This window comes from Amphiura filiformis, chromosome 6, assembly GCF_039555335.1.
Source record: "Amphiura filiformis chromosome 6, Afil_fr2py, whole genome shotgun sequence".
Lineage (NCBI taxonomy): Eukaryota > Metazoa > Echinodermata > Ophiuroidea > Amphilepidida > Amphiuridae > Amphiura > Amphiura filiformis.
In genome coordinates, this window is record NC_092633.1 from 25,126,356 (window position 1) to 25,150,857 (window position 24,502).

At 34.1% G+C, this 24,502-nt stretch overlaps 2 protein-coding genes across 2 annotated transcripts in view; both read right to left on the minus strand.

The window, feature by feature from the left end:
- Nucleotides 1-15,093, minus strand: part of LOC140154431 (uncharacterized) — a 76,685-nt gene extending 61,592 nt beyond the window's left edge. The window contains exon 1 of the mRNA XM_072176997.1: nt 14,285-15,093. The gene's annotated coding sequence lies outside the window, so the exon portion shown is untranslated. The remainder of the gene's footprint in view (nt 1-14,284) is intronic.
- A 6,647-nt stretch (nt 15,094-21,740) lies between these two features.
- LOC140154432 (uncharacterized) overlaps nt 21,741-24,502 on the minus strand; it is an 81,274-nt gene continuing 78,512 nt past the window's right edge. The window contains exons 11-14 of the mRNA XM_072176998.1: nt 24,137-24,382; nt 22,892-22,973; nt 22,477-22,579; nt 21,741-21,880 (exon numbers count right to left, since the gene is read on the minus strand). Of these exons, the coding sequence (XP_072033099.1) occupies nt 21,775-21,880; nt 22,477-22,579; nt 22,892-22,973; nt 24,137-24,382 (537 nt within the window). The 3' untranslated portion in view covers nt 21,741-21,774. The remainder of the gene's footprint in view (nt 21,881-22,476; nt 22,580-22,891; nt 22,974-24,136; nt 24,383-24,502) is intronic.

The following is a 24,502-nucleotide window of genomic DNA, read 5'->3' on the forward strand; positions in this document are numbered from 1 at the left end:
GTATAATTATGCAAAAACCAATCATTGCATAATGAGCACTAATGATTCTTGACGATCAAATTCAACCATCGCATGTTAAAAACAGATATTTTACTTTACCCGTCACGTTTAGATGATAGTTCAAATGACACTCACGTTTTGTGTAAATGTAAGAGGCCAAAAAGAGATATAAACAACGCAATTGTAAATTCTGTAGCATGTTCTCTTATTTTCTGTAATCACTCAGACGTTACCAGCTTTCTTAAACACATATGTTTCCATACAGTAAAAACAACAAGTGTATAAACTGCATGTCTGACAACGATACTTGCAATGTTGTTTTTTATTTTCACGACATTGCATAGCAATTACGACTCAGTCAAACTTAAGCCAAAACCCAGAGGAGACATTACCTTTCACAGTGGATGTTTCGTAGATTTTGTAATAGGCAATTATTTCAACTGATAGGATATCTGGTGTATACATGTATGTCTATTCCGTTTCCTTTAAGAATATTTAAACTGTTGTTATTTGGTAGTTCACAGCATATTGAGAATGATAGTGAGCTTAGGCAAAAATTGCATTGATCATTTCATAGCGAGTGTGTAGAAGAATTCAAATATCACAGATATACAAAAGACCTGTGGTTCTTGAGTTATGTTGTAAAGAGGGTTGAAACAACAACACTTTTGTAAAACGTACATAACTCATTAAACAACAATAAATCAAACAAGTTTTTTGTAGAACGAAATTTTGCAAAACACCAAAGTGTTATTTTTCAATAATATATTTAGATAATGAAAATCGATTATTATTTTGGCTGCTTCGACCAACAATACTTATATTAGTCTACCCTTAAACCATTTATGAGTAACAAAAAGGGGTTATTCAATGTAACTCAAATATTGAATTTGTCTTTAATTTTGAAAACACATGTGAAACCTGCATTAAATATAATTGCTGATTGAGTTATTAAACTCTCTGCAGAAATAATATCGTGAAGTTGTTTTTGACGTTGTTAATGACACTTTACATGAGTGTCTTCCGTTATTTATATGTCAACGCTTTATCGTTAAAGACTTTGGAACATAGCCATGTAAAATCGAATTTACTGTATGATGTATAACTGCTTCTAAGTAGTATCAAGTATAGCCACCAACTAGGAATTGGCAATCCTGCGTCATTCATTCCTATGCTTCAAAACTTATTTCACAGGTACATAATATTACTTCGCTGTCTGCCTCTCTCCCTCGCGTGTGCTATAACATCTTAGAAGCCAATTTGCCCAAATTATATCTACGGGGCTATTTCTGTATAATCTAAATATACCATGAAATTATCACTCTTAAGTTCTGACTAATGCTTACGTGGTGCTGCTGCTTCATATAATATTTTTAGGGCACACGAGTATTGCAAGATAAGAAACTACGCCGTTATCAAGAGGCCGTATAATATTACAATAACTATAAATATGACACGGGAAAAGATCCTCCAAAGCGTTAATTGGCTGTTTCGAAGTAAGCTAATGAAATAAAACACTGTCAGTGAAAAAGACTATCAACCATTCTATTGCTTAGCACATTGCTATATAGTTCCCGCTGTATAAAAGCTCGTTTGATATTTAAATTCATTTTCGAAATATGAAGGTTTTCTCTCCAGAACCATTGAAACAATACGAGACATTATTTTTATTTATTTCAATGTGATTTGTCTTGTACATCTTGAATTCATAGACATCGAGTACAATACTTTGACATCTAAAATTGCGAAATTTCTCACCTATCCGTAACATTCAAACCACATGTAATAGATCAACGATTGCTCCGAGGAAACAATTATACCGATGTAAAGGTGAGGTACTTTTGTTTGGCGGGTGCTAGTATTATATTACAATCGACAGTCTTGATGCTGATCAGCTTCATCTGGGGGAGAGGGAGGGACACGATAAGCAATATGATATAATTATTTCAATACTATACGAAATAATATGAGAAATTGAATCCCATGGTTTCAAGTTTATTATGCTTTTGAATGCTTATTGCGGTAGCCTATTCATATCCGGAAAATGCTTTACAAAATGCTTAAATTTCACCCAATCTCTTAATGTCATATTCTTTAATACATAATTGCAAAGGTGTTAAAGAGGTACACTAATGTAGCTGAACTAATAATGTGACTGCAGGTATTTGTCACTTGTTTCACTCCTCATTCTCTTATATTACTACCTATTTTCTGGATCACTCACGCGACTAATGTACCATACGATGATAAACTGCTTTATGCGATGCTTGCTTTGATTACCAACTTCTACAGGGTGCTCAAAATATATAATCCAATATTTCTACACTAACCATTTCATATCAATTTATTAATCATATCACTTTAAATAGCTGGATAAGACACAAATAGTTGCATAATCTGTACTTAATATCTGTTAATGTAGTTTGCACACGTCAGGTTGTTTCCCATTTTTTAAACACTTTACTAATCACTGCCAACTTTATTCCAAGTCGAATTGTTTCAATAAAATAATAAGGCATTCAAGGTCAATTTGAAATAAATAGTTTCATGCATTTGATATTGCCACTTTAAAACTGTCAAAGGAAATATGACACTATGTCCAAGCAATTTAAGACTATAGATCAAATTTCACAAGGCTGAAAACGACTCGAGACAATACTTAATTAAGTTGTTATAACCAATTGCAAGATACGGTTATTTAACCGTTAGTGGAGGGTGTTCCTGCATATGCGCGTAGAGGTGGGGCTAAAATCCCGACAGGCCAGTCAAGTGATGTCATATTTTGTCAATGGGACTGACGTTTCACTTTGCCTTGCAATAATGTAACTTGATTTGATAACCATACACATACATAATACCTTTAAAATTGATCTAATAAGGATACCGCCAAACCCGGACTCGTATGACGCTTTCTATCACATCGGTAAAGCTGAAAACTGCCATGGTACAGCTGTTTTGCCTGCATACCTGCAGGAGTACAATATCAATTGGCTAACATACCAGTGAGTGAAGAACTCTTCTATGTTGACACGGAGACAAAACCAGGCAAAGCAAAAACAAGAGAATACGTCAGGGATACCTGCAAACAATATCACTCGTGTTCCTACCATCACTATCCCTTCATCAAGAGTGCAATACTTATTGGTTACCAGAGCTACGACATATGGCTTCTTTGTCGGCTTACAGCTTCTTCAATTACGTTATGTTCGAAGGAACAGGAACACCAACTTTAAGTTGATGCAAAAGGTTCGAGAACATCTTTAAAAACAAGGTCAATTATCATCTCTGCGATTTACAGTGATTTACGGTAACTTCATACAACATCTACTCATTACTCATCTGACTATCAATTACCACCCACTGGACAATTATGAATCATTGCTATTCTTTCTTTGATCACTGTTTGTATTCTCATCAAATAATATTGTTTGATTACCATTTACAATGTTATAATGTTTCCTTGTTTGTAACCATTTCGTAAATAATGTTATTCATTAGTTCATTACTATCAGACAGGGGTGACGTTGTAAATGTGGAGTACTATTTTATCAACACTGCCCAATTGTAATTATATCGTTATACGGTATGTTATTTTTTTTAAAGTGGCAGAACATAAAAAAAAAATGCTTCAAGGTGGAAGAATGAAGGTACCAAAGCATTATATTAAAAATTTAACAAAAAGGCTAATGTCGTATATTAAGTACAACACCTGCACGAGAAACTATACCCGGAAGCTTTAAAAACGGATTGGCAATTACAGTGCACATTAAAATCCTGTATAAATTTATTTCATTTACATATATTCTGGTTTTTTTTAAATCTTTCGCATGCAGAACGTCTGTCTCATTTTAAGCTGGTTAGCTCGAATATAAGCCCAGATGTTTACCACTTTACATACATCGGAGAATCATATCTGAGACTAGTATATCATATTCATCATAAAATTATTCTGATTTGGGTCATATGGTCATTTCTATTTAATCCAATAATATGTTTTAAGCTACATTCACGACGCGGAGGGATTTCTTATTGATAAGGACATCTAAAAATTATTGAAGTCATTTACTGTATAGCCTAATGGATCTATGGAATTTAATCTCAACGTTAGGATTTGTAAAATATATGCATTTAATTTTATGTGAATTTTGTATTCAATCTTAATTTGATTGATATTGTGCAACATGTAATGTTTGTATGAAATTCATGCATAACCGTGAAATCAAGATAAGAAAAGTGTACAAACTTAATAAAAAAAGTTCTTGCAGTTATTTCACAACGTTTACATATAAACATTAACAAAACAAACGTCTAGAATTACTTATGCCATTTTTTTGTGTTATTAGCTGTTATTATAAGACACTCACAGAGTCATATATGATTTAAAAACTGTGAATTCATCAATTGCGAATATAATTACCGGAACAAAACACGCTATAGGCCACAAGGTGTGTTAAATACGATAGTGTGTACTGATGGTTATTAGACAAAAGTTAAATTTGTAGTTTCATATCATAGAGTGACTGCATACCTATGCCTTCTTTAATTCAACAAAATATCTAAAGCACCAGCCGGTATAAAATCTAATAAAGTTTGATCTGCACAACTGCAACACGACTATAAATTACCTGCACGATAATTAGATTTGTTACTCGTCTTTTTAACCTGTTAACCGCGTTGTTGCAGCTAGGCGGTTGTTGGAATAACAAGTGGAATATTTCAACCATGCTTGCAGCTCCTGCTAACTACAGTAGATACAAATAATGATATCAAAAATTCGTTAGAGATGCAGTTGCGTGTGATGCAAATATCCTCGTATCGTGCAAATGCAATAATGCACATGTTGCATTTTGTTTGTTAGATAAAACTTTCAAGGTCAGTGTGTTTCATGGTAAGGAGCTGGCATATATATTTTGTAAAAAATGGCCTATCAGAAAATCGCACCCTTTGGATTAACCAGATTTTATGGAAATTATTACCTATTTTGTAAATTTTTGTATCGCTTATACGCGGGAATATAATAACAGCAAAAGATGCCAAAGTTTTACGTCTGCAATTGATAGCCTTTTATTGATTTTTTCCCAAATTTAACAGGCTTAACAGAAATTTTAACAGAAATTTTAACATGAATGTTAACAGAAATTTTAACAGAAATTTTAACAGGAATGTTAACAGAAATTTTAACAGAAATTTTAAGAGGCCTGTTAAATTTTCTCACTTCCTCAAATACCTTTTACCGAACATAATATACCAGCACAGCATCCAAATGTATACTAAATGCTTACAACGATACTTGCAATGTTGTTGTTTTTATTTTCACGACACGACGTTGCATAGCAATTGCGACTCAGTCAAACTTAAGCCATAACCCAGAGGAGACATTACCTTTCACAGTGGATGTTTTGTAGATTTTGTAATAGGCAATTATTTCAACTGATAGGATATCTGGTGTATATGTCTATTCCGTTTCCTTTAAGAATATAACACTTAAGGTTAGCAACTATTTTAAACTGTTGCGATTTGGTAGTTCACAGCATCTTGATAATGGTAGTGAGCTCTGGCAAAAATTGCATTGATCATTCCATAGCGAGTCTGTAGCAGAGTTCAAATATCACAGATATACTTTTGTAGGACCTGTGGTTCTTGAGTTATGTTGTAAAGAGGTTGAAACAACAACACTTTTGTAAAACGTACATAGCTCATTAAACAACAATAAATCAACAAGTTTTCAAAGTATATGATTTGTAGAACGAACCAACAATAGTTAGTCTACCCTTAAACCATTTATGAGTAACATAAAAATGGGGTTATTCAATGTAACTCAAATATTGAATTTGTCTTTAATTTAAAAACACACGTGAAATATAATTACTGATTGAGTTATCAAACTCTCTGCAGAAATAATATCGTGAAGTGAAAAGTTATGACGCTGTCATTGCTCTTCGTTTTTGACGTTGTTAATGACACTTTACATGAGTACCTTCCTTTATTTATATGTCAACGCTTTATCGTTAAAGACTTAAGTAAGTTTGGAACATAACCATGTAAAATCGAATATACTGTATGATGTATAACTGCTTCTAGTATCAAGTATAGCCACTAACTAGGAATTGGCAATCCTGCGTCATTATTCATTCCTAGGCTTCAAAACTTATTTCACAGGTACATAATATTACTTCGCTGTCTGCCTCTCTCCCTCGCGTGTGCTATAACATCTTAGAAGCCAATTTGCCCAAATTATATCTACGGGGCTATTTCAGTATAATCTAAATATACCATGAAATTATCACTCTTAAGTTCTGATTAACGCTTACGTGGTGCTGCTGTTTCATATAATATTTTAGAACACACGAGTATTGCAAGATGAGAAACTACGCCGTTATCAAGAGGCCGTATAATATTACAATAACTATAAATATGACACGGGAAAACATCCTCCAAAGCGTTAATTGGCTGTTGCGAAGTAAGCTAATGAAATAAAACACTGGCAGTGAAAAAGACTTCCAACCATTCCATTGCTTAGCATATTGCCATATAGTTATCGCTGTACAAAAACGCACGTTATATATATTTGAATTCATGTTCGAATATGAAGATTTTCTCTCCAGAATCTTTGAAACAATACGAGACATTATTTGTATTCATTTCAATATGATTTGTCTTGTACATCTCGAATGCATAGACATCGAGTACAATACTTTGACATCTAAAATTGCGACATTTCTCACCTATCCTCTACATTCAAACCACATGTAATAGATCAACGATTGCTTCGAGGAAACAATTATACCGATGTAAAGGTGAGGTACTTTTGTTTGGCGGGTGCTAGTATTATATTACAATCGACAGTCTTGATCAACTTTATTTGGGAGAGAGGGGGAAATGTTAAGCAATATGATAATAATTAAAGAATGTGACATTGAGAGATTGGGCGAGGTTTAGGTCTACTGTTAACCATATTCCGGATATGAATCCAAATAAGCATCCAAAAGCTTAAACATCTTGAGACCATGGGTTTTAAACAAACGCGTATTTTCGTATATACGAAACAATGCGAAAATACGCGTTTGTTTAAAACCCATGGTCTCAAGATGTTTAAGCTTTGGATGCTTATTTGGATTCATATCCGAATATGGTTAACAATAGACCTAAACCTCGCCCAATCTCTCAATGTCACATTCTGTAATACATAATTGCAAAGGTGTCAAAGAGGTACACTAATGTAGCTGAATTAATAATGTGACTGGAGGTATTTGTCACTTGTTTCACTCCTCATTCTCTCATATTATTACCTATTTTTTTGATCACTCACGCGACTAATGTACCATACGATGACAAACTGCTTTATGCTATGCTTGCCTTGATTACCAACTTCTACAGGGTGTTCAAAATATATGATCCGACATTTCTACAAAAATCTTTTCATATCAATTTATTAATCATATCACTTAGCTGGATACAACACATTATAGTTACATAATCTGTACTTAATATCTATTAATGTAGTTTGGACATATCAGGTTGTTTCCAATTTTTCGGATACTTTACTAATCATTGCCAATTTTATTCCAAATCGAATTGTTTCAACAAAAATAAAGGATTTCAAGGTCAATTTGAAATAAATAGTCCCATTCATTTGATATTGCCACTTTAAAACTGTCAAGAGAAATATGACACTATGTCCAAGCAATTTAAGACTATAGATCAAATTTCACAAGGCTGAAAACGACTCGAGACATTACTTTATTAAAGTTGCTATAACCAATTGCAAGATTTAACCGTTATTGGAGGGTGTGCGCGCATATGTGCGTAGATGTAGGGGCTAAAATCCCGACAGGCCAGTCAAGTGATGTCATATTTTGTCAATGGGACTGACGTTTCATCTATTGTGTGTCAAAAACTTAATTCGCCTTGCAATAATGTAACTTGATTTGATAACAATATACATACACAATACCTTTAAAGTTTATCTAATAAGGATACCAAATCCGGACTCGTATGACACTTTCTATCACATCGGTAAAGCTGAAAACTGCCATGGTACAGCTGTTTTGCCTGCGTACATACATGAGTACAATATCAATGGGCTGACATACCAACCTACGAAAACACTGCTAAGAAGGCAAAATCATTACTTTATCACTTACTGCTGATAGAATAGTGTGTATAATTATGCAAACACCAATCATTGCATAATGAGCCCTAATGATTCTTGACGATCAAATTCAAGCATCGCTTGTTAAAAACAGATATTTTACTTTACCCGTCACGTTTAGACGATAGTTTAAATGACACTCACGTTTTGTGTAAATGTAAGAGGCCAAAAAGAGATATAAACAACGCTATTGTAAATTCCGTAGCATGTTCTCTCATTTTTTTGTAATCACTTAAAAGTTACCCTTCCTTAAACGCATATATTTCCTTAAAGTGAAAAAAAAAAAACAAGTGTATTATTTTATTATATAGATTTTCAGGATTGTATTTGTAGCTAAACACATACAGGGTATCTCTGAAAGAACTGTACCGTCGCAAATTTAATTTTTAATTTTTTAAGTTTTTTTAATTCCTGAAACTGTAAAATAAAACAGCTTTTATACACTTTTCAAATTTGGAAAATTAACTGCTTTGGTCTTGAAATGTCTTTTACAACAGTATTCAGTGGTATAAGAAATGAATAGTTCAATGCACATTATTAACGACTCGCAGACTGAATTAAAAATGAGATGCGATGTTATAATTCTAGAACTTAGAGGTCAATTCCAATCATTACAATTCCAATCAAAATTCCAATTACACAATAACATACAATATTCTGTTCTGTTTCCTTGTATCATTAAATTACTCAAACATTAATTTTCTTACGGTACAGTTCTGTTAGAGAAGCCATGTAGTCTGTTATGTTTTCTTACGTTCCTCTATCTACAGGTATTTTCATTAAAATTTTGCAAACTTATCTCAAAATAATTCAGGAGTCAATGCTCAATTTTTGGTATAAATTACACAGTGATTGGTAACCACATATCATCAGTGATCTTTCATGGCAAGATTGTGGACCTCTTAGGGATACCATTCATGTTATTACGGACGTTATGGAGAGTCCACTTTTAGCAATACATCCACTACGGTATTTTCATTAGAAGATTGTTCCGATCACATGCAGGTGAGCTGCCGTTGTGAGGAATTTGTTCAGCTGTGCTGTGCTGTAGGCATTATTAGATGTATAATAGGTGTAGCTTATTATTTGAACTCCACAGTTTGAAAATAATTACACCTGCCTTGATTTACTAGAGACAGATTGACACATTAGAAATAAATTTCGTAAGTTGCATGTTACACTTCGAGGTCTTTGATAAATCATTTGGAATATTTATTTTCCAACCAATCATTGTGTTATGTGAATTTAGATTATGATATATGCTGTAAACGCCACGGTGAAATGTCAAGACAGCCTTCAAACTACTATGAGTGAAGAACTCTTCTATGTTGACACGGAAACAAAACCAGTCAAAGCAAAAACAAGAGAATACGTCAGGGATACCTGGAAACAGCATCACTCATGTTTCTACCACTACTATCCCTTCGTCAGGAGTGCAATACTTATTGTTTACCAGAGCTACGGTATAATAGCTTCTTTGACGCTTTACAACTTCTTCAATTGCGTATTGTTCGAAGGAACAAGAACACCAACTTTCAGCTGATGCAAAATGTTCGAGAGCATCTTTAAAAACAAGGTCAATTATCATCTCTGCGATTTACAGTGATTTACGGTAACTTCATACGACATTGGACAATAATGAATCATTGGCATTCTTCCTTTGATCACTGTTTGTATTCTCATCAAATAATAAATAATGTTTGAATAGGATTTACAATGTTATAATGTTTCTTTATTTGTAACCATTTTGCATTATTTGTTAGTTATTTATTAGTTCATTACTATGAGACGGTGATGACTCCAGACGTGAAATTTTACTCTCATGATTAAAAGTTACCATGCCTAATTATTGGCCCCTATTAGTTCCACCTCCACCACATAGAAACTGTTTGAATTGCTTAGCAAGGGATGAAAATATATATTTCTGTATGATTTTGGAACAAAATAGCTGTCTCATTTGACCTTTGTGAACTTTGCAAATGATATATCACTGCCAGCAATAACATAAAAACATATTTTGACAGTTCAGAAGTAATATTTGAAATATGATTGTTCAAAATTGAGAACCATGTAAGATTGCGACTGTTTCATTAATTGTACCATTTCTTCAAGGCTAAAATATTTTCTTGAAAAGCACTAATATATATCCTACAAATTCATCATAAACACTTAGTCCACTTACACTTTAGTTTCCATGTATCACATGTTTGAAGTTGGAAGAAAGATTTCCTATTGAACCCATCTACAACACAAAAACAAATAAATTGAGGAACAACTAGACACTTCATTTTTCACCGCCAGTGAGACAATCTGTGTACCCTGATTGTAAAACAACCCCTATTTTATAAACATTCACAATAATCATATCGTTATATTTTACTTAAAAATAGTAGAACATCCACAATGCTTCAAGGGGAAGAGGGGAGGTACCAAAGCATTATTCAAAAAGACTGAATACCGTTAAACACCTGCATGAGAAACTATACCCGGAAGGTTTAAAAACGGCTTGGCCATTACAGTGCACCCTAAAATCGTTATATGAATTTAATGATCAGTCACCAATTGTAGTCAATTCAAATAAGCTCAAATACTATAAATTGTGTGTTACCTACCAATCGCCATATTGTTATATATATATACATGTATAGTGTAGCGTGGATGCTTTTTTGCCAGACCTAGATTGCTTGCTAAGACATATTTACAAGATGAACTCAAACCATTGACCCTTTTATAGATATTGTTGCCTTAATACGACTTACAATTTGCTTACAATCTTGCCAGTTCCCCAGGAAGTATATAGCTTGTCTGTGATGCTCGACAAGAAAACCCGATTGTGTTCAAGGATCTTTTCCATTTTTTAAAATATTGATCTTTGATGAAGTGGAAAATAATGGTTATATCAAATTAAATTATCACTTAAATGCTGAAATCAAATTTTGTAATAAGCGAGGCAGCCAAATCTTACCATGTTGGTAAAAGGAAAATATACATTAAATGCTAAGATACTTACATAAAAAGTTACACTTAAAACATGTCAATATATACAATTAATGCCATGAAGAGCTCTTTCAAGCCCCGCATAAGATTTTCCTCAGAATATTTACGACTTATATAAAATTGTTACAACCAACTGCAACTTAGGTGCTGTCATCTAAAACCCTTAGTGTGGGTGTATGTGCATGTGCGCGTGGGTGTGTGGGTTAAATTCCTTACAGGCCAGTCAAGACCTTGTCATGTGATGTCAAATATTGTCAATGGGACTGACGTTTCATCCATTGTGTGTCAAAAACTTAATCCGCCTTGCAATAATGTAACTTGATAAAAAGAACCGCGTGTGTAGGAGAGGCAACGTTGCTATCAAAATTTTGTATTTCTAAGATAATGATGATTTGGGTGTGAAATACCATTATTTTACTTTAAAATATTTTAATTATATACATATTCTGTTCTCTAAAATATTTTTAACGTAGATATCATCTGTTGGCTCGAATTTAAGCCCAAATTTCTACCACTGTATATATTTCGGAGAATCATATAAATCAGATATTCTGGTCATCTCTATTGAATCCAATAATATGTTTTAAACTAATTTGACAAATTTGAAAATATTGAAGTCATTTCTACTGCATAATGGATCTAAGTGAGGAATTTAATCGCAACGTTAAGTGTTCACTAAAACAGTGATATACATATTTTTACTGTACAATATAGCTGTTATGTTGTACATGTCAGGGTTTAGAACAAAAACTACAGTTAATACTGATGCCATAAACCCTTACTCATCTGACATTTTCTATCATCACATCGGTAAAGATGAAAACTGTCATGCTACACCTGTTTTGCCTGCGTACATGCATTTATATATGAGCGCAATATCAATTTGGTGACATACCAAGCTAAAAGAAAACCCTGTCAAGAAGACAAAATCATTACTTTGCCACTTACTGCTGATAGAAAAGTTGATAAATTATGCACACAGCCATCATTGCATAATGAGCCAAAATGATGTTTGACGATCACATTCGAGCATCGCGTGTTAAAAACATATCCTTTTCTTTGCCCGTCACGTTTAGATGATAGTTCAAATGACACTCACGTTTTGTGTTAATGTAAGAGGAACAAAAAGGAAACGCATTGAGGCCAAAAAGAGATATAAACAACGCAATTTTAAATTCAGTAGCATAATAGTATTTTGTTTTCATGTTCATATGTTTGTTTTGTGATCTTTTTAAACGTTACTCTTCCTTACATACATGTTTCCCTTACAGTCAAAAGGACATGTATCTCAATTCACACTGTAACTATTTACAATTTCAATTGGTGAGATTTTATTTGTAATAAAATCATACTCTGTTATAATCGTTTTACTCTTTCTCTATCTACATGTATTTTCCTTTAAATTTTGCACACTTATGTGAAAATAAATATGGAAGCTGTGCATTTGGATGTGCTTATCAATATGATCAATATCTAGTCTAACTTGACAGTGATTGGTAACCACAAGTCATCAGCGATCTTTAAAGATTAGATATATGATTAGATAACCTCTTAGGATACATGTTATTGCGGACCTTTTTTAATATGGAGAAATCACTTTTATCAAAACATTCACCATGTTCACTGGTAGATTATTCTGAGCACAGCCAGGGGAGCTGCGATGAATTATGTTCAGCTGTGTATATTATTAGAATATCTATTTGGTGTTGCTTATTATTTTGAGGGACCGACTGACAGCTACATTAGAAAGTTTCGTGTTGCACGTCGTTGTCTTTGATAAATAATTAGCAATATTTTTATATGTTGGCGAAGTAAGGTGTTACGTGTATTTAGACTTCATGAGGTAATCCATATGTTATAAAACCCATGGTAAAATATCAAGACAGCAATCAAATAATACAATGAGAGAGAGAGAATATTAACGGTATGTTCTATATTCACACGGAGACAACACCACGAAAAGCCCAAACAAGAGAATACAGCAGGGATACCTGGAAACAACATCACTCATGTTTTGTACAATTACTATATCTTCGTCAGGAGAGCAATACTTATTGTTTACCAGAGCTACGGTATATGGATTCTTTGTCGGTGTACAACTCGTTCAATTACGTTAGAAGGAATACCCTTTCAGTTGATGCAAAAGGTCGAGAGCATCTTTAAAAACAAGGTCAGTTATAATCAATTATCGTCTCTGCGGTTACAGTGTTTTACGATAGCTTTATAAGACATACACTCATTACTCATTTGACTATTTATTACCTCAACTTAATTATATTACCCTTAACTATTAATTAAATAAATGGCACAATTATAGATAAACTCTTTCTTTCTTTTGATCACTATTTGTAATAATAAATTGTGTGATTACTATGTTATGTTTTTTGTTTGTAACCATTTTGCAAATAATGTTATTCATTAGTTCATTACCATGAGACAGTGGTGGCACAAGACGTGAAATTTTACTCTGTATTGCAAATGTGGTGTACTATTTTATAATAACAATTGTATTTATATCGTTATTATTTTAATACAAAGTAAGTAAAATATCCAAAATACTCCAAAGGAGAAAAGGGAATCAACTAAAGACTTAATAAAGAACAGTAGCTCATATTTTATGTAGACATGTAAAACACCTGCAACAGCTGGTTTGTTGTAGAAACTACCCTAAGCATTTCTTGATAAATTCTTTTATGAATTTAACGATTCAGTCAGCAATTGTATTCAAATACTCTCAATTTATGTGTTAGCTGCCAATCGGCAAATGGTAAATAGTCGTGATAGTCTCACTATAGTGTAGTGTTGATGTTATTTTCCATTACTAGAACATATTTACAAGACATGGAAGATGAATTCAAAACATTTACCCTTTTTATTTATTAATATTGTACAAGTATTGATTATCTTAATATGACTTTTTTTGTACAAAATGCAAATTTGAACATTTGAACATTTGAATTCGAACGTGCAATCCGTGTTACCATTAGACTCAAATATTGATCATTAATGAAATGAAAATTATTGGTCATATCAAATACAACTGTCACTTAAATGGCGTAATCAATCTTTGTAACAAGTAAAGTAGGTAAATATTAGAAGAAAAATATAAATAAAATACTATTATAAAATACTTACAACTAAAACATGTCGATGTATATAATTATTGATGATATGAAGATTGAAGAGCCCTTTCAAGTCCTGAGTAAGATCGTCATCAGAATATCATAGCACATATCTCTCAGTGCAGCTCACCATAGTCCCAATATGAACACACACACTCTACTAGAAGATTACCACGATGCAGCAGATTGAACTTTGAAATTATTGAGACGCCGGATTATCAAGTCCAAATGCAATTTTCCAAATTAATGAAATTATCTATGATATCACGCTAAAATTGCGTTAAAGCAGGGGTGAAATTTTTCACTATGGTATGATTCTTGCGAAGCTATATCATTCCACTGGCTGTAAATCAAATCAAATCGAAACATATATTTGAGTATATTTTACATTATATTGAAGAACACCTCAAAGCTAGATTAATTTCCACCATGAGAAAAAGATGTATTATTCCATAAATAAGGATAGACGTCTCAACGTTACATCCATTGATAAAATTCCACTTGTTATCAAGCAAGTTGTGCCCACTAAACTCAGTGCCAGTATCTTCTTTAGATGACTGCTATAGATGAATGGGATGATGATACTACCTCGCGATTGGTTTAATAAGATAGCACGTTGCTGCTAATGCTGCTCTACTCGGCCTGCTTCTTGTAAGTATATGATGGGATCTTTGAACTTGCTATCCTTAGTAAACCACGTAAATTTCAATTTTGTAGAGAATTTCGGTTTGCGCTAATCCCGGGCGCTAATTGAAACTCTGTAAAGACTGAGTCACTTTTGTTTAAAGCCATCAGATCATTGGCCCTTTTTAATCGTAAAAATTAATACACAGTGGCGTGTTGGTTGAGCTGCTACATTGAGGGCGCATGCCCGGTCTGTTGTTTCGCTCATGCAACAACTTATCCCGTGTAACCTGTTTATGCTCTCTAAACCATCTCACCATTTTATCCAGTTCTTGCCAAAATCATGATTTTTAAAGTTAGTCCGAATTTTGCTGTTACAAATAATTAGGACAATGGGTTCGTTTGTACCAGCAATGTTGTAAACAATTCTAAACCAAAAAAATTACTGGCTCCATGAAGGCATGAAACTAGAGTATTGCTTGCCATTTTCAGCTTTGAAAAATTGAATATTGAAGACCACATCAGCCGTGTATGGTAGTCATGGTAGTGCACAAATATATCTAGTGTTGTAAACCTGCAGAATCTGGAGAGTGTGATAAATTTTTGATAGTTCGTGTCAACATAATCGTTTCTATCAACTTTGCTTTTTCTTATAGATTATGTTATTCCAACAGGTTGCTTACAGCATGAACCTAAACGTGGAAATACATGTTTGTCCAGTATACAAAGTTCAAAGTTGTGGCTTACACTTGCAAACCTTTCATTATTTTATTATTATAAGGCTTGTTTATAATAGTTATCTGCTTTAAACAAAGTAAACATTAAACATTTGGTCACGGAACCTACAAGTCATACACATTTCTATCATTTCCCTGTGTCTGTGAGGGGTTTGTGGTTATAGTTCCTAGATTAAACCAATATATCTACTTATTAATTATAACCAAATGAGGGATTCGGTTGATTAACAATACGGACGTGCGCCTCCAGCGGTTGCTGGGGAGAGGCCAAAATACGCAGTGCATCACTGGGAAAAAGTCGACATCCAAAGCCCGCGTATTAAATACGAATACAACGCAGGAAATGTTGATAATAATGCAAACTAAAACAGCAATTTTGTGGGAGTCATAAATGGGACTGGCAAGAGCAACCGCTGGCGGCGCAACGTATTAAAAGAAATTACTGAATGCTCTGACACGCAGAAAATGACAACAAATAACAGTTTTCATTTGCATATTTGAAGCTTTTATTTTTATTGTTAAAATTATATATATGTAAAGATTAGACTGTACATAAGAGAGAACATTATATACATATGTAAAATGCAACATGAATACCTTTTGCCTTTGGCTAAAGAGTACATAATATCATCAAAGTGTTTTACATTGTATGCTTTACATTTAAAAAAACATGGAAAATGTTGTGATTCTCATGCATTCTGCTCACTAAATTGAAATTGTGTAACGAATGAGATGTTCAATTGATGAAATATCACAACTAGTGTAGATTTCTCAATCTCATACATACAGATTTTTTTCTATTTCAATAAGCGAGTAAACAATTTCACGCTGTTAGTGTCACAGTATGCAGGATGCATAGCAACATCGAACGTAAGTAACTAAACTATTAAGTAAGTAAAGTCTAATAACATTTGAAATCATCATAATTATTAATTGAGAAAATACGACATTATTTCTTGTTAAAGTTATAAATTGATTTATTTCGGATTTTTTCCATCTTCTCCATTAATTTAATTTTTTTTAAAGTTTTTTAAGGAGGATGGAAGAACTTTGTTCTGGGCAAAATTAGCAGTCATCAATTTCATCTATGATACATTTGAGCTTAATATATAATGCAATTTGTTTTAAATTTATATAGCGTATAATTATGTTCATTCACTTATTTATTTGTATTACTTATTATGAATTAATAAACTTTATAATTTGTGAAAATTGAGGATTATATATATTTATTTTCATTAAAAAGACACTATATCTCTCATTTTGTGTACATATCGACATATCACAATAGATAATCGTCTGCATGTCACAATTTAGTACCTAGCTACTTAAGAAAAAAAAGCAACCCCGTAGAAATTAAGAAATTACAACAACAAAAATGTAGATAAACCAAATATAAGTATTGTCTCTTTGTTTTGTTATAATCTTCGCAGCCCATATAATTTGTGGCCGTGTTTTTGATGGTGTTGTTTTTTACTTTAGTTTTTGTATTGTGTTCCTCTTCATTTCATGTACATATCCTTAAAACTTTTGAATCCATGCTTTCTTCAAAATGTTTTCAGCTTTGACAGCCAGTTGCCATGGCAACTGCCATGATCATGAAAGTTAGTCTTAAAAACACAGTGGTCAATCTGTCATCCTAACCAGCTGGACTTCACTTGGGTCACCATATTATGTGCCCTCTGGCAATTCCAGCCCTGAAACTCACTCCCCAGCCAGCTGACCTGCAGAGCACCAGGAATGTGTTGACATGCAAAAGGTCAAACATCAGCAGGTGTCGAGGTATATGAGATCAAATTATGAAATCCAATATCAGAAAATGAAACCAGTGAAACAAAATTTATTACCCTCGCTCTTCTCTAATCAAGGGTAATTTTGCTAAAGTTCTTTAAGGACCCGTCGACGAAATGTCACTTAAGTTATGATACAGATCTTCTTGACCAGAGGAGCTGAAATTTGTCATCTGAGCTAATTTGTCTTTTTTTTTGAATTTTTTGAATTTCATAACGTTTTGGGGGATAGAGGTAACCAATGACAATGACAATACACCAATTGGTTGAACCAATAACATGATAACTAAATGGTAACATTGCTGTTACGCTGCATCTTTACCGTCATGCATGTATGTAACAAAATATACAAATTATACAAATGACACAGAATATTAAAATATATACATGTACAATTAACATATATCTTATAGCTTCTAAAGTATTTGGGGCGGTTCAGTAGTTTTACAATGTCTAACTCCAAACCAAAAGTTCGGCTATGATTTGACGTATGTAATTAAAGAAACAAGCTTTATATAAATGTTATAGTTTTAGAATCGAAAATATTATTATCAGCGATGCCTCTTGTTTTTTGTTTAATCATCATTTTTCAAAATTCAAAACTGCTCCCAATGTATAATTGCTCGCAACGAACTCCCTTCAAGGTGGGTGACCTGATTGACAGCTTCATCCCCAACTTTACCCTATCAAAATGGTATCAGGATTTTGGTACCAGGAGAAAACTCATATTTTTCTCATTAACATATTGAAATTAGACATTCCAAATCGGTATATTTCCGAAGAAATCGTCAAAAAACTGTGGAATTAGTCACAAAAGTGATATACCACATTTTTGACTGATTCAGCAATTTTTTGATGATATCTTCGGAAATACATCGACTTGGAACTCCTAATTTCAGTATGTTAATGAGAAAATAAGATCTTTTATTTGATATTTATTAATTACATGATCATGATGATTATCATTAATAAAAACACTGTAGACTACCAGTTTTACGCTGTATTAAATGTCAGTAATTCCATGAAGAATTAATCGCATTTACAATGAACATTTACATAATCTTGCTTGAAAGGGACAACAGTTTATGTTATACATAAGTTTTAAAGAATTTGTTTTTCCAAATATATCAGGTCACTTTTCTTTAACTTAAGACGTTAAAAAATCAAGCCTTTAGCCAACCTCATTTAAAGATCTTGTTCATTAGTGAATCTATTTATCCAAATTATAAAAACCTCTGAAATATGGCAACATAATCAGAGAACTTGAGAAAGGAAGTTCGTACATAAAATTAGGAACATCAAAACATTGCACAGCATTATTATTTTGAGTATATACAAAATGGAAAAACAGTGGCATGTTTATTAGTAATTTACAAGTTATTATTGTACATCAACTAGACAACACACAAATGTATAAAATAGCCGCAGCGGAAAATTAACCCTGCTTTTGGCATATGTTAAGGTGATACTACAACCCTTGATCAATTCTGTGACTAATTTTGCATTTTTCTCAAGAAATAACTACACACTGGTAATAAAAGTTATGTATAGGGGCAAGGGATACAATTCACTGAAATTTCAGTGATTCAAGACAAGTGGTTCATTATATATGTTAAGAAATGAGGTACGTTCTAGCGGCACCTCTTTTCTTATCATAAATAACGTACCGTTTGTCTTGAGTCACTGAAATTCCAGTGTAGGAACTGGATTCCTTGCCCCTATAATATACATAACTTTTGTTACCAGATTATTAGTATTTTTAGAGAAAATTCAAACATAGTCACAAATTTATCAAAGGGAGTAGTACAACCTAAATATTGTTCTTTTTATCTCATTTGAAATTTGGCACAAAAAAAAATACCATCTCAATTATTAAAATATGGTACTAAGTAGTTTGTACATAATAGCACATTATGCAGTTGATTAAATGACTTAAAGGAATAAGTTTCCAAATACAAGAGGACAAGATGTAATATCTAATAAGTTGTGTTTGCACTGAGTATTACTAATTTATGAAATTAATAATGCTTCGTTTAATTTGCTAGAGTTGTACATTGGACAGCCATTCTTTAGTTGAGCAATTTGGCAATATCAATAGCACATTCGTAAGAGATAAAAAGACACATTGAGGGAGTTTTTATGAGTTATGGATATAAAATTCCTAACAAATACAAATAATCATATCTGTTCTCCATTGTGTGTACAAAATCCTAATCTAATGAAATGTTTGTCATAACATTTTTATATCACTTGTGACAGGGCTACAACCAGTTCAGGGTGATGTAAAAGTCAGGTCAGGCCTATTTTAGCCTGGTGATGTAATGTCACCCACTACCGGTACAGCAGCTACACCATGTTATGTGCGTATTCACCAGCGACGTGGTTACATAACTCTTTTGCAAATGGATCACGCACCTTTTGGAACTGGTAGTACATGCCATAGACTTTTTGTTGCGATCATTTCGATCGTAGTGCAGAACTCAAAAGCGTGATCCAGTTGAGATAGTGATAATCGGATTACACGTAACATTTCGCTGACGAATTACTAAAATGGCATGTGAAAAACAATTGTAAAAGTCATTAATAAGCATTCCTATTAACCATTTATATTGCTGTTTTTCAGGGGCGTAGCAAGAGCCTCGGTAGCCAGTGGACAAGGAGCAGTGCGAGGCCTTTCCGAACCATTTTAACATCTTCTTTATCAGCCCTATTTCATTTTTGCTCTTGCTAGGGGCCACTGAAACCTCGGGGCCCATGGACTTCGTCCACCCTGTCCACCCGCTTGTTACGCGCGCCCCTGCTGTTTTTGATATTCAAATGTTTTTATGCACATTTTACTTAATTTTTTTGCCATTGTCAGATAAACATCAGATTTTAATCACCTTGTCAAGAACTATTAGGTCAATCAGTGGCATCAAATAAGAGACAAGCATCATTTACCATCTTAAATATACCTTAATACCATAACAAAATGATCACTTAATTACAGCACCACATAATGAGTCTAGTACTTCCTAACAAAGAATATTGTGAATAATAACAAATCTGATCTTCCGGACTTTTTTCCTGGAAGACCAGATTTTCAAATAAAATTGACAATTAATTAGATATAATAAGACCAGACTTTAAAATATAATTGTCAATAACTTTACTACTCTACCTTGATGATGTTGCCAACAATCATTATTCACATAACTGTGTATATTAAATTGGAATAACTATGCGGCTGTACTTACGTTTCTGAGTGACTACGGTATCGCACCTTACCCTATGTTTATCTTCAGGCCGACTGTTGATCTGACGGCTGCAATTGGTCGAGGTCTTTGAGCTGTGACAAGGTGATTTTGAGTTAAAATTCTTAGGAATGTTTTTGATTACAGAATTGTAGGTCCCGAAGGCCGCCTCATCTGTTGATTGAAGATTGTTCTTTAAGATCATTGAATGGCAACACCATCATGGCACAGGTCAATGACCAACTGACGCCAGATCAATAGTCGGCATGAATATGCACCTAGGATAAGGTGCGATACCGTAGCCACTCAAAACCGCGAGTACAGTTGAATAGTTTTATGTGATTCCAATTTATACCTGGATGAATGACAATCTTCACAAACATGTGTAACACACCTATTGTTGAACAAATTAATGCAACACAAAATTAAGTAGGGAGCATGTCATCATTGCAGTTAGTAACTATCTAAAAAGCTGATTTTTGTAATTATTGAAAAACAAAAATCATGTTACTTATTAAATTATTTTGATTGGCCTATTTACTACACCTGCAACATTTATATAAACGAAATTTTTAAAAAACCATTACATCTTACGAAACATGTAACTTACGTTATGTTAGGGATACTTATTTAATCCCATTTCAACATTTGCATAATTTAGAAACAAAGATGTAAAATGACCACATCTCTTTGAGGCCATAAATGGTTGTATAATTGCTCATGGAGAAGGGAGTTAAAAGCGACATAGATGCACCTGGGGTCCATTTCACTAAACTTTACGAAGCTTCGTAAGTCTTGAAATCGTTCGTAACTTACAACGAATCGTAAGTTCCTTTTCACTAAACTTACTTACGAACGGTATCCTTCGTGAGGGATTTACTACAGGGACCCTTCGTAAAGTTACGTCTACTATCGGGTATTCGTAATTTACGAACAGTTACTTGAGTTACGAATGGTTAACAGATTAGTGAAATGGACCCCTGGTCGATCCTATCTGTAGTTTAAAAGTAAAGAAATAACTCGTTGAGCACCAGTAAATCTCCTTCCGCTCCCCTTCTTGACCAAATTTGAGGCACCTGTGTTACGTAATTTATCATCTTCATTAGATCATGATAAGGCTTACAAATTATGGCCTGGTGTTCTCTTTCGCCGCCTTACAACTTTACAATTGCCTGTGTCTATTTGGCATCTGTTAGTGCACCGTAGACTCCCCATGGTTTCATACCTGAACAAACAAATAATAATTATCAAAGAAAACAATATATCAACAAACAATGGTAGGATAACAAGGCTTGTGAGAAGTGACATGAAACGTAATTTTTGAATTATCATAATGATGATTGGGCATTATTTGGCACTCAACGTCAACTTAGGTAACAAAATAAGAAATACGATGATGCATTATTACTTCAGGTCCAAATAGTATTTTGAACACTTATTAAGAACTTGTTAATGTTATTTGATGTATAATTGATTCAATGCCTGCTATAGACGAATCCGACGAGCCAAGTGATGGTCAGGATTAAGTCGGCCATATAGCTAGGGTCCATCCGCGCCAAACTAGCTTAGTTCGTTTTGATTGCGATCAAGACGTCCACTATCGCGAGCACATCGGAGCGGGTAGCACTTGCGCCGCGTCACGGGAGCGGTAAACGCTGCACACCTATGATACTGGCGTCGCGTAAAATTGATGGAAGGCCCCCAGCTATGGCCACCAGTGAGGTGTAGGAATGTGTCGGATTTGTGTATATTGTTCGAGCAGGTATCAGCATTGGCAACTAATATTGTTTCAGGAACATGTCGAACAATTGAAATACTCACGCAGTGAAGAAAGTATCACATGTCTGATCAGCAAAATCCCTGCCATCACACTCCTCCACCCCTTCTTGTCTAAACCCATCCCCACAGTAAGATCTTCTACAATCTGTACAGAATAACAAAGAGATTATGACCTATTACGACCAACATACAAAATCACGCCAGTTTTCCTGCAACTCCAAGTCCTCCGGCGTATGCAAAAATTGGTTTCTGCATATATTGAAAAGTTGAAATCTTTGTGAATAAAAAAAAAACACAAAAGGCAATTTCACATCTTCATGTGCAGGTACGTACAATCAAGCAAAATGAGTTGTTTAGTACTGGAGTTTGGTGTTTCCCACAGGTAGTACCCGTACCATTATATTATATCAATGTATTAATTGAAATGGGAAGTATTCCCTTGTGATGTCAAACTTACTTATACAGCCATCAAATGTGAAGATGTTACCGTCGTCGCAGTCTTCACCTTGTTCAATGATACTATTACCACAAGAAGTGCTCTGATTATTTTAAAAAAATAAAAGAATGTAATTAGTCAGTGGATGGAACAGCGGCAAGACTCATTTTATACCAGTCCAACATAAATACGGAATGAGCGCAATTACGTTTTGACACATATGTTTGGCCCCACAACAAGCTTAAGCATGAAAGTGTCTTTTACTTCCATGCATTATAAACTCCTCAACGTGATTATATCGTGTTGCATATCAATGCAAAGCTACTTTATTCTCCTTGACATTGACACCACCCTTTTCACGGCTGTGTACAAGTTTTGTGAATGTAGTGGGGTCTCAAACAGAATGTGCCAAATTGACCATTATTCTGTGCTCAAACAGCACCATAGTCAACTTTAATTGCGGGTGGAAAAACCATACGCAGCCACAACAACCAGGCACCTCCTCTTTGTGCTGCTCATTAGCCTGGTCACACATTGCTGTGGAATGGCATTCCATTCTTTAACCAGGATTCATCGCAGGTCATTCAATGTGGTTGCATTGGCTACTATGGCAAACTGGCACTCACAACACGACCAAGCTGGTCCCACAAGAGGTTGAGGTCTGGGGTCATGGCAATCCATTCCATTCTCTCTACTCCCATATTCTGTAGGTCGTCGTTGACTACCCTGGCTATGTGGGACGAGCGTTGTCATCTTGGACAATGCGTAGGTATGGGATTGCAGCTTGCTGCACATAATAATGGTAAATTTGGCACATTCTGTTTGAGACCCCACTACATTCTCAAGACGTTTACTTACTAGGCATAAAAATGGTGATTGTTTCAAATTTGGTGTCTTTGTTAAGGAGAATAAAGTAGCTATCTATTGATATGCAACGCGATATGAACATGTCACAAATAATCTGAGATATAGAAGTTTTGAAAAACTTTCCAAACTTTTGTTGAGGAGTTTATTATGCACATTGTAACCATGCAATTATAATACAGTAGCAGATTTAAAACAACAGTCACAAGATTTACTATTTGCAGAGATTTGCAGCTTGCGACCTGCATCTACAGGTCTTCTTCAGTCACTGAAGAGATTATTCCAATGTTATTACAAGTTATCTGCTTGCTTTGACCATTGTTGACCTTCTTGAATTTTTGATAAGGTTATCAAATAAGCATTTATCATTAAAAAATGATTTAAAGAAAGGTGTTGACTTACACTTACAGCTGGTATTCCCACCAAATTTCCTGAATCCCCCTTTTCTCCCTTTGGTCCTATGGGTCCAGGTGGACCTGGGGGTCCAGGTCTTCCAGCCCCAGACATCATTTCATTCTCCTCAGTCATGAGACATTTCCATGTTGTATCGTCACGGAAGTAGAGTTTCTTATTATCCAAACGGTACACTATTGAAGCCTCAGTGTCTATTGTGTTCATGTGCAATTCATTTGGAACTACTAGGAGTTGCTGTGTCAAAAAAAGAAGAGATAATTGGGATAGTTTAAATCCTGGTGAGTCTGGCTTAGTTGCGATATAGATAAATATAACTGAATACATGAATTTACAAAGCCCACTCAAGTCCATGGA